At 42.2% G+C, this 12432-nt stretch overlaps 1 protein-coding gene across 1 annotated transcript in view; it reads left to right on the plus strand.

Annotated features, from left to right (window-relative positions):
- Nucleotides 1-10014, plus strand: part of LOC133108387 (microtubule-associated protein 6 homolog) — a 14857-nt gene extending 4843 nt beyond the window's left edge. Inside the window, exons 2-3 of the mRNA XM_061217892.1 lie at nt 5770-5986; nt 7427-10014. Of these exons, the coding sequence (XP_061073876.1) occupies nt 5770-5986; nt 7427-7642 (433 nt within the window). The 3' untranslated portion in view covers nt 7643-10014. The remainder of the gene's footprint in view (nt 1-5769; nt 5987-7426) is intronic.
- The last annotated feature ends 2418 nt before the right edge of the window (nt 10015-12432 follow it).

The raw sequence follows: 12432 nt of genomic DNA on the forward strand, positions 1-12432 counted from the left end.
GGATGACCAGACACTCTACCACTTTCTGGTACAGAGCAGAATTCACGATTCCTCCAATAATGACCAGTTGTCCAGGTCACCGAGGCAGCAAGCATCCACACAACATCACAGTAACATCAGCATGTTTGACTTTTGATGATGCTCTTACTGTGAAATGCTGTTCCTGCTTTATGCCTTCATACAGATTCTGTAATGGGACCCGTATCGTTTAACAAATTCCACTTGTGACTCATCTGTCCACACAACATTATCCCAAAGGGCTCATCCAGGTGTTTTTTTCACTATTGATAAATGTATGTTTCTCTTAGCAGTGATTTCCAACATTCTGCTCTCACATGAATCCCTTCTTTGCCCAGTCTCTTTCTTATGGTAGAGTGATGAACACTGATGTAGCTGAGTCTTGAGAGGCCTGTCGGTATTTGGATGTTCTTCTGGGATCTTGCGTGACTTCCAGAATGAATCGCCACTGTGCCCTTGGGGGAATTTTGGCAGGCCAGCCACTCCTGGCAATATTAACCACTGTTCCAATTGTTCTCCATTTAGAGAATAATGGCTCTTACGAATGGCTTTGTAACCCTTTGATATATTTCAACAACTGTTGAACCACAACTTTCCTCTCTTCTGGAGTTTCCTTTGATCATGGCATACAATACCTACTGTATGAATCTGGGTTCTGCCAAGAAACGTGGGCTAAAATACCTCCACAGCGATGTGTAATACTAATATCCAACTGTTTGATTGCAGTTATTGCTGCTAGAGGTAGTGCAACCAGTTTTTAAAGTTATCAGGGGATTGGGTGTTTGAAAACTTGTTTCATTTAATAAATTAAATAGTCATTTAAAATATGTATTTTGTGTTTACTCAGTTTCCCTTTTTCTAATATTACATTTTGTCTAAAGATCTGAAACCATTCTGTGTGGGGGAAAAATAAAATAATAGAAGAATTCAGGAAGGGGGACATTTTTCACAGCACTTACATCTGTGATGATGTAAGAGAAGTTAAATCCTTTTGCACACTGCAGAAATCTTATAAGTACCCGCAGTATGATGTAGATCTGAAATTCACAGGGGTGGGATTTCACATTAATTCATTGTGCAGAGGTTCATATCTGAAGTGACATCAGCTAATGAGAGATTATGTGAGCATGCAATTCTCTGGTGGAACAAAGGTTTAAGACCTAAGATAAGGTGAACATAACTTATCAGCATGAAATCAATCATCCTGCAAACAAAATGAACAACTGATCGGGAATCGGGATTGAGTCAGTTGAGTCAGTCCGATCGTTGCAGGTTGCTCATTACTCCACTAGAGGGCCTTCATCCTGCGCCGTGGAGCGTAATTACAGTTAGCATTAGCACATCGTGTCTGAGCCCGGAGCCTCTGCCCCGTCTGCAGGGCTGAATGGTGTGTCGTGTAGGGAGGAACTGTGCTCTCGAATGTCCTGAAGGTATGGTCTATAATTTGATACACGCTGCAGTCTGTTAACGGTAGAGAGCAGAAAGCTTTGGCATGGGAGTACTGTAGAATAGACTGGGCCGGGGGATCGGTGTCAGTGGGGTTAGGAGAAATCTGATTCCTGTTGAGGAGAGCAGGAATGCATGGCTGATGTGATATTCTCTGGGGAGAGCTTGTCATGAGGCGGGGTCAGCCCATCATTCCAAATTCCAAATTATGGGCTTTCATAAAAAAACATGACGTGTTAGAAGCCGACTAATTGTTGTAGCCTACGTTGTGATTTCTACTGGGAAGATTTAGGATTTCTCTTTAAAAAACATATATCAACAGTGATTTATCAATAGCAGATTGAATCCTATAAAAGACAGAGCACCAATTTCACCTTTATATGCTGAGCCAAAGTTGAGTTTGGTCATAGATTATAATTTTTTAATAATAAATTATTATGATACTGTATATCAGTATTATTAGGTACTTATCTTTTAGATCAATTTTTTTTCCCATTCTATGAACATTAACTGAAGCTCCTGACCCGTATCTACATGACTGCACAGCTGCCATACAAGCTGATTAGATAATCACACGAATAAGTAGATGTAAATAGGTGCATAGGCTATATATTCAACTTTGATATTATATTTATTACTTTCAATCAGTATATGTTTGTCAACAGAAAATAATATAATGTTATTGGTCTAACACCTGTGTGCATGATTGTGCAAATGAATTGTGTGTGTGTGTGTGTGTGTGTGTGTGTGTGTATTAAATTATTTTACTTCACTAATACTTGTCATTCAGCTTTATTCAACTTTTCTCCCACAATTGAAAAACATATTGTGAAATACTTAATTTGCTTCTTCCAATTTATTGTCATAGATACATTAAATGTTCTTATGTAGACAATGCGCATCATAGAAAATACACTCTGTGAGCATTTTATTTGGTGTTCAGTAGACTTCTGCTGCTGTAGCCCATCTACTTTAAGGTTCGATGTGTTCTGTGTTCAGAAATGTTGTTCATCATACCACTCTTGTTGCGTCTGGTTATTTGTGTCACTGTCGCCTTCCTGTCACCTTGAACCAGTCTAGCTGGCCATTCCACAGTCCGAGCCAGCTAGATCACATTTCCTCCCCATCCTGTTTGCTCGGAAAAAAATAACCTCCTGACCATGTCTGCATGCTTTTATGCATTGAGTTGCTGTCACATGATTGGCTGATTATATATTTGCATTAACAAGCTGGTGTACAGGTCTACCTAATAAAGCGGTCACATAATCACCATCACTGTGTCCATGATAGATAGATGGATCATTACATTTATATAAGGTTTTTCTCAAAGCACTTACAGTGATGAATGAGAACCTTGCCTCAACCACCACCCATGTGTAGCACCCACCTGGGTGATGCACGGCTGCCATTTTGTGCCAGTACGCTCACCACACCTTAGCTGAGATGGAGAGGGAGAGAACCATGTTTTTGCCAGTTGAATCAGGGGATGATTAGGTGGCAGGTTGAAGGAGCCAGGGTTGGGAATTTAGCCAGGCCGCCGGGGAACCCCCTACTCTTTGCCATGAGTGTCATGGGATCTTTAATGACCACAGTGAGTCAGGACCTCGGTTTCACGCCAAAGACGGCGTCTCCTACAGCACAGTGTCCCCATCACTGCACTGGGGCATTGGGGATATTTTGACCGGAGCGAAGATCGCCACCAACCCAACCTATTTTTCCCAGGAGGTCTCCCATCCATTTATTAACCAAGCCCAAACCTGCTTAGCTTCAGGAGCTGGGTGCATGATGGTCGCTGGCTTGATGGTATGGCCAAAGTCAACGAGGTGGCCCACCTCATGCTACATGAACTGTCGTCTCTCCATGACAAAGCCCTGTCCGAAACGTTTGCTTTCAGTGTGCTTCAGCTTCATATTTTTTCAGTTGATGAAATTGAATTGGTTCAGATCCTTGATGAAAATGGGCACGATATATAATGAGTTGGTTCCTGTGTCAGCACCATCCTGCCGATGAGTGCAATGTTGGCAAAAGTCCTGTCTCAATAGTCCAGATGAACAGTATTGCCGCAAAAGTATCATTTCAGAATCGATGGCAACCGCAAATTTATTTTTCCACATGAAGGTGAAATCACATCTCTGCAGGTTTTGCAATGGTCACAATTTTCTGAGCGAAGAACTGTGGCATAATACAAACTCAGATAATTGCTTGTACATAGCTTGTCTCCAGGTTTTTGCTCGAATTTCAGAAAATAACTTGCTTGTCTTTGATGCATTCATTCCTTAGATTGTACCGAGTTACTCTGTTGAAAAGGCCTGCATAAAGCCAGCTCGTTCTATATGCTGCTTCACCTAATTCCCACATTGTACAGTGTGTACAGTAGCTCATGAAAATGAAACCTGACTGCGGAGGTTGGTTATTTGTGGGTCCCTCTTAAGTGCCTCTGTGTGCGCAGTCCTCAAGACAAAGCTTGCATTAACTGTTCGAGTTATTTTCAAAAGAAGATTACATTACAGTCTCAATTTACTGGTGCTTTTCCAGCCTTTCTCAATAGGTTGTGAAACCTTTGTTTAAGGGGGAGAATGGCTGGTTTTCTGCTGTCTCATCTTGGTGTCCTGTGATCCTAGCATTGGGGCAGAGATCGTCATGGATGGGCGTAGTGCAGTGCGGTATCGATCTTCTCTCGGTCCTCATTCTGCTGATATAGTATTACTGAATCAATACAGTTGCTCACATGAGCCATAAAGGGGCTCTCAGTGCAACAACATTATCACTTCCTCCACCCTGCCCCCTATATGCCATGTTTATTTGTTTTTCCAGGGTTACATGCGTGCTTTACGTTAACATAGTATCCGGTTGGAAAAAGCTGCGTTTCCGCGCTCAGTGATAAAATGCCCTACCAAAAATTAGAACCAGAGACCTACCACAAAGAAGTCCAGTTTATAGCCAGCGAAATATGATACCAGTGAGGTGATGTTATTGAGAGAGAGAGAGAGAGAGAGAGAGAGAGAGAGAGAGGGCGAGAGTTCAAGTGAGAATGAGAGAGATATCAAGCTGGTTAACTGGTTGTACGAGTAATGGTTGTTTGAAATGTTGTTTCGGTTCCGTTCTGGGGGAGTCATATGTAGAGAACGGGGGAACTGCATGAATTATTGAAATCCTTGTGTACTGATCCGAGAGAAATGTCTGTCAGAGTGACCTCCTTCTGTGGTTGCTGCCTTCTGCTTACTGTATGTGTATGTCCTTTGTCTTCATGTCTGCACAACCATGTTTGTGTGAAACAATGAGGAATACCAGCTTGTTAGTGCCTGTAGCGTAGTGGTTAAGGTACATGACTGGGACACACAAGGTCGGTGGTTCTAATCCCATGATAAGATGTAGCCACAATAAGATCCGCACAGCCGTTGGGCCCTTGACCAAGGTCCTTAACCCTGCATTGATCCAGGGGAGGATCGTCTCCTGCTTAGTCTAATCAACTGGACGTCACTCTGGATAAGAGCGTCTGCCAAATGCCATTAATGTAATGTAATGCAAGCTGAACCAAAATACATAAAAGCATACAGACATGGTCAAGAGGTTCAATTGTTATTCAGACCATACCACTGGATAATAAATGTGATCCAAGTTATTTTGACCATGGAATGACTTTTGGAGCCAGACTGGGTAGTTTGAGTATTTCAGCTAAACTGCTAATCTCTTGGGATTTTTCTGCACAAAGATGGATGAAAAGACCTTGTTAATGAGAGAGGTCAGAGGAGAATGGCCCGCCTGGTCAAAGCTGTCAGGAAGGTGACAGTAGCGCAAATAACCACACATTACAACAGTGGTATGCAGAAGAACATCTCTGAACACACAACGTGTCAAACCTTGAAGTAGATGTGCTGCAGCAGCAGAAGACCAATAAATCTAAAATATGAGTCTAACCTAATAAAGTGGTCACTGGGTGTATAACTATTGAAAAATTAAGCTGTTCAGCTTTGTTTATGTATTTGTACATCATTAATACATGCTAACAACTACAATAGTTCCTGACAATTTATTTTGGAATGGGAAAAGCAGTTAATGTATCTGCTAATGCTGAAATAATTGTACATCTATCATATGGTTTGCTAATGTATAAATATTCATGTAACTAATACATTAGTTCAGAGTTAGGAAATACATGTACTAATTAAGAGTTAATTACATGCTTAATGAATGCATTTGTAAATCATTAATTCATGTTAACAACTACATTAGTTCCTGCCACTTCACGTAACCTTATTGTAAAGTGTCACCAATTTAGGCTCATTTATTTGGCATTGTTTTCAGGAATGAGTTCAAAGCGTACAAGGACGTGAAGCCGGTGAAGCCCATCAAGGCCAAGTCTCAGTACAAGCCACTGATCGAGGAGAAGTCCAGCCTGGAGACCAGCTACAGCGCCACCTTCAGGGGGGAGCAGGTCAAGCAGCAGCCTGCGGACAACAAGGCCCTGGAGCGTCGGAGGATACGCAGCTTGTACAGCGAGCCTGGGAAAGAGCCCAGCAAGGTAGGCACTGTGGGGCAGCCTGGAGCCTCGTGGCTATGGTGCCATAGACTAGTGGCTAAGGTACCTATAGGCTAGTGGCTAAGGTACCCATAACCTAGTGGCTAAGGTGCTATAGGTTAGTGGCTAAGGTGCCTATAGCCTACTGGCTAAGGTGCCTGCAGCCTAGTGGCTGAGGTACCTATAGGCTAGTGGCTAAGGTACCCATAACGTAGTGGCTTAGATGTCATAACCTAGTGGCTAAGGTGCTATAGGTTAGTGGCTAAGGTGCCTATAGCCTAGTGGCTAACGTACCTATAGACTAGTGGCTAAGGTGCCCATAACGTAGTGGCTTAGATGTCATAACCTAGTGGCTAAGGTGCTATAGGTTAGTGGCTAAGGTGCCTATAGCTTACTGGCTAAGGTACCTATAGACTAGTGGCTAAGGTGCCTATAGCCTACTGGCTAAGGTACCTATAGACTTGTGGCTAAGGTACCTATAGACTTGTGGCTAAGGTACCTATAGACTAGTGGCTAAGGTGCCTGTAGACTAGTGGCTAAGGTGCCTATAGACTAGTGGCTAAGGTACCTATAGACTAGTGGCTAAGGTACCTATAGACTAGTGGCTAAGGTGCCTGTAGACTAGTGGCTAAGGTACCTATAGACTAGTGGCTAAGGTACCTATAGACTAGTGGCTAAGGTACCTATAGACTAGTGGCTAAGGTACCTATAGACTAGTGGCTAAGGTGCCTGACTGGGACCTGGAAGGTTGGTGTTTGGTGGTTGAAGCCCCAAGCCCCAGTGTAGCCACAATAAGATCTGTTGGGCCCTTGAGCAAGGCCCTTAACCCCACATTGCTCCAGGGGGGATTGGCCCCTGCTTAGTCTAATCAAATGTAATGCCCTGTCATTTATGCACTCAAATATGAAATTGTTCTGATCATGATTTGTCTTTTACAGTAAACTGAAATTCACAGAGTCACTGTTCACCCACCCCCCCTCTTCTGTTTTAAAACTGAGGTGAAACCAGGAAAATAGGTTACATTTCTTTCCCCCAGGTGTATTAAATAGGACAGACTGTGTGGGAAAATAGATGTTCACCAAGCCTCAGAACATCACATTGGGTAAACCGGAAATATTGTGTGGGTTTTGTCACTAGGCACGCTGTTTTACTGTTGGCTAAAGATGGTCTGCTTTGCTGTATCATTTCTTAGAATAAGTGAAGCCTGAAAATCATTATCACATTAGTACGCTCATCTGCAGATAGGAGCACAAGAGAGGCCCTGCGTCATTCTTCCAGACGCACAACACAATGTATACACTTAAAAGAAACTGGGAAACTAGAAAACATCAGTCGGCAAGGAACTACTGCAGTGTTTTAGACCGTTTGACCAATCACGCCATTCCGAGCATCCATTTTATCACCCGTTAAGTTTAAAAACAGGCTCTACTTTTGCCTTCTCAGGTTGAGAAGCCAAGCACTCCGCGCTCGAAACCAAAAAAGACGACTACGACAACTGGCCATGGCAAACCAGCGAAAAAGGCCAAAGATAAACCAGCCTCCTCTGTCCGAGGCTCCAAGAAGAAGACCCCTGAGAGCCCTGTCGAAGCCAGGCCGGAAGCGGGCAACAAGGAGAAAAGCAAAGAGATCAACAACAAACTTGCAGAGGCTAAAGAGTAAAGTCTAGCTCCCTGTGGGGAGGGAGGTGGGGGTGTTGCTTTGTTTTGGAGGGGGGGTGGGTGGAAAAAAGATCCAAAATAAATGAGAGGGCTCTCATCCCCTTGTCGAGTGTCTGTCGCAATCAGTCTCTCTTTCGTCTTCCCCGCATCTACTATCCGCTTTGTGGTTCTGTGAACGGCGAGTGTCTGTTGCCCTCCCGCCTCTCCGCATTGCATCACCCCCCCACCCCCACCCCCACCCCCACGGTGCGCGGTCATCTGTCCCCCCGCCCTCCGTTCATCGATCGCTATCTCCGCTCCACGTTTCCATGGTGACCCGCCCACTCCGGCAGGCGGCAGACCCGTCTGTTAGGACGCTAGTTTTGCATGGAGCGCTGGGCATTCAGACCGCGGTACAGACACGCACGCAGATCGCGGTATAGACACGCACGCAGACCGCTACATGCAAAACTAGCGTCCTCACAGAAGGGTCTTCAGCCAGCCAGCCAGATCGGATCCTCCCGCTGAATTTATTGAGGCTTTGTGATGGTAAAACGCTGCTGAAGGTGTTTTGAGACTGCCGTTCATTTCACAATGTTCGCTCACCGCAAATCTGGGTCCTGCTCGGGACGAGATTTCCAATATATACAGTGTGCTATGTATGAGTGTTCTGATTGTTTCATTTGGTTTCCTCCGCTAATATTTCAATTTGCAAAATGTATTTATTTATTTATCTATTTATTTAATTTATACAGATTATTCCCATTACAGTAAGACCTCTGTTGTATTACATTTGAGATATTTTGCATAATTATATAACAATTACATAAAAATTAAAACCCCACCTTTCTCACTGAGTTCTTCAGGCTGCACTGTAGCTGCCTCCATTCCGTTTCTGGGCCTTGATTGATTGAGTTGTTGTAACACTCACTCAATTACTGTTGGACATAATTGAGGATATCTGGTTTCCTCAGTTTGGTTGCTAAGAGACCACACAGAGTTACTGTAATACAGTTACCGCGTATTAACGGCTGTCCTTTGGGAATAGCACTAGAGCTCCGTGTTCTCCTTGCAGCACGAAACGTGAAGGAAAAGATAGTGTTAATACATTACAAAAATGCTGTAAATCATACTTTCTTTTCAAATAGTTTAAAAGTATATAGCAATATTAACATATATCAATGCTTTATAATTATAAAAAAAGATTAACATTTGAATACAAGACTGATTGATTGACAGACCAAAGATCACTTTTAGCCATGTTATGCAATTGGTGGAAGCAGCTGAATGATTGTGAAAAAGGGTCCAGGGAGAAGGCCAGGACTGATGGCAGCCGTCTGTCACCATTTGACGGCTATTCCCTGCAGTCCGTGTGCATGTAGATGGAGAGTCGTTTATTCTACATCTGAGATTAAAATTTTGTCCATTTGAAAGGGAAATTGCTGTCAAAATGATGTCACTAGAATTTGCTTTATGCGCAGGGATAGGGAAATCTGGAACGCGCAATGGTTTTAGTGATCCAGTACTTTTACAGCGCTGCTGTCGTTTACGCCCGTTACCCCTCCTTTTCATGTAAATCAGTCTTTCCCTTCCTCTTTCCCCCTTATCTCTCACTCTCTCTTTCGATCTTTATATCGCCTCTTTCATCTGCCAGAGCCGCCAGTGGACTTTCCTGGAAATTGCATGTACGGTGATGGAGTGAGGTTTTGAAAAGCGTGTCACTTGTAGTTGTCAAAGCAACAAACGATAACAAAACCAAATGGAAAAAAACGCAGTCCTAAATTTACCCGGAATTAGCATATAGTTGCTATTGAATTCAAGTTCACCGCTGTAGAGCTCACTTGTCACTTAGATATTACATATGCCAAGATTATATTATCTTTCTCGATACTCTGTAAATGATGTGTGTAACTGTTTCAGACGTGGTTAGCCTGCCTCTGTACTGCCGTGACAGGATAGGAGTGTGTCGTATAAGACTTTCCTTGCTTTCAGTGACACCCCACCTGATATGCTACCCATCCCCATGTCCTCTCATCTGTCTTATGTACATCTTCTCCGTCTCGAGTCTGTGTCTCCGGGTGGGGCCAGCCAACTGGGAGTAAGTGTTACCCTCAACGATGAGAGTCACCTCGCTGTTTTGTAGCGTTCGCTTGCCGTCATTATCACAAGTTTGGACACACCGTGTGCTGAGCACGTTACACTTTGTTGGTGCTATTTCCACTCATGCTGTAGGTATGAAGAAAGCAAACGAAGAAAAATAGGAACGGTAAAATGTGGGGTGGGGGGGAGCCTTAGAAGGTCATGTATTAATGATATGGTTTGATTGTGACGTGCTTGTGTTCTCTGCTTGCTCTTATGGAAATTATTAATAAATGCAAAAAGGAGACCAAGAAAGGTGTCTTGTTTTCTTTCTTAAATGAAGTTTACGAAAACATGGGCAGTGCGTACATCATCGATTTGCCTAAGAGAGTGGTGATATTTGATTAGATTTTTTATTTATTTGACATATCAAAACAAATATATATAAAATACCATACACTGCAACACATACATATTCATTTAAAATAACCTAGGACATAGGACCCTTAAGGAAACAGAACTATCCTTCTCTGCTAAGCTAAAAGGCTATGTAGCTATGTAGTGTTTGGCTTGTGTCCTGATTCAATGAAAGCCTAGGGTAATGCTCAGTGAATGTTCAGAAAGGCACTATTAGAATGAGGCACCTACTGTATATTGATTTAGTTGAATGTGCATAAACAGTCCTGATATACATATAAAGTACACTGTAATAATACTAGCAAATGCCAGCCTACATTTTGTTGGTACTAAATCACCATCTTTGCTTTTAGCCACAAAACAATATGAGACTGCTTTGCTTGAGAACCAGTGTGATTATGTGATGTGTGTCCTTGTGTGATTACTTCTCAATGCAACATCAGTGATACAGTTGATTTTCTTTGAATCTTGTGTCTCTGTAATTGCAACCGTTTGCCACAAACCACTAAGCGATCGTCCAAGTAAGTAAGTAAAATAAATAAATTGGAGAAATAAATATAATATAATGGAGATTAGCATGTAGTATAGAAATGGTTTACCACAACAAATGATTTTCTTCCATATAGAATCTAGAGCACTGAGCGGTTAGTCATATTCGTATAAATGCCGTATTCTGCGGTAATTGGATGCATCTTGTGTACTGTATTATCTGAAGTTTATTTTGGACTGCCGTTGTAAAAGTAGGGCATGGGAAAATGACTTGCATGAGTGTAGAAACTGCAGTATGTCCAGTACTAAGTCTGTTATTTCTACTTATGGCATGACCTGTATAATTTGGAAAAGTGACTCCCCACTGTTTGTGAGATAGATCATTGTCTTTGTTGCCCCTACCAGTGGATGTAACTAATCACAGAGGTTCTTGAATGGCAATATTGTGTACAGGATAAATGTTTAGATTCCCACTGTACACAAATTGAGCCCTCCCCACTTTATGTGATATACAGTACATGCATATCGGGAATACAATGAATGGGCTTCAGTACAGTAAGGGCCTTACTGAAGGATTTATTGGTAGCTGGAATGAAACGGACAAGCGTCACATTAAAAGTCCAGCTCATCTATGCTGCCCTGCGGTTGATAAATTTGACGGCATTTTTAATCACGTCATTATTTGGGGATGACATGAAATACTATACTAACGGCTCCAGACTTAAGATAATATATATATATATATATATATATATATATATATATATATATATATATATATATATATATATTATCTTAAGTCTGGAGCCGTTGGTTGTGCCACTCGAGTTACCATTGTGCTCCTGGCATCCATTCAGTGAACAATGTAGTGGTATTCCCCTGATGCATTTTCCACACTGCTGCCCACAGGCGCTAAGCTAAGCTAGCCTTCACAACAAGAAGTGTAATTTATTTAATCAACACTTGAACTTGATATCTCATGATTTGTTCACCGCTCGTGTCGGAAGGTCGGAATTCAGATTAAAGGGCGACCGAATTAGCATCACTGCAACCACACCATGTTCATGCATGCTTGGAATAATGGGTGTCACCAAAGAAAATTCACGACACCCATCATCACTACATGATTTTATCATGTGAAATCTTTGGCCCAAGATTCCAACTTTGGAATAAGGACATTTAATAGGACCTGGAAGTCGGAAATTACCGACTTTCAAGATGCCGTGAACGCACCATTAGCAATAAGGCTTTTAAAAATAATGAAATGACCACAAAATGAAAGTTAAATTGAATGTATTGATTGGATTCTGTACATCAGATAGTATATTGATATGCACTTACTTGAAACTGTGAGGCAAAGATGAAAGTCGGCCTCAAAGCTGCCAGAAAATGAAATGGGGAAAAAGTACTGCTGCTCATTTTTATATAAATTTTTGATCTTGACATAAAATTTTCAGTGGCTGTTATGTCTGCTTGGGTGAAGGGGATGTGTCGTCTGTGCTGTCTGTTATTCCCCTCAGTACTGGACTCACCACAGCCCGCCAATAGAGCAGAGGTGGAGAACAAAGGCTGGATCCATTTCTGGGGCACGTTCAATCGTAAAACCGTTTGCTCCGGTTTCTTGGTAGAATGATACTGTATGTTTCCTCCCAACAGTGTGCAACAGGCTTTGAGGTATTTTTGCTACCGTTCGGAGGGTGTTTCGAGGGCAGTAAAAAATAAGTCCAAAAAATAAGTTAAATAAATAAACTAAGTCTAAGTCTAGTGTCTAAACCTTTTATAAATCAAGGGGTATAGCTATGTGGATAAAAAGAAGGAGGGAGGCAA

This window comes from Conger conger, chromosome 13 (assembly GCF_963514075.1).
Source record: "Conger conger chromosome 13, fConCon1.1, whole genome shotgun sequence".
NCBI classification, from domain to species: domain Eukaryota; kingdom Metazoa; phylum Chordata; class Actinopteri; order Anguilliformes; family Congridae; genus Conger; species Conger conger.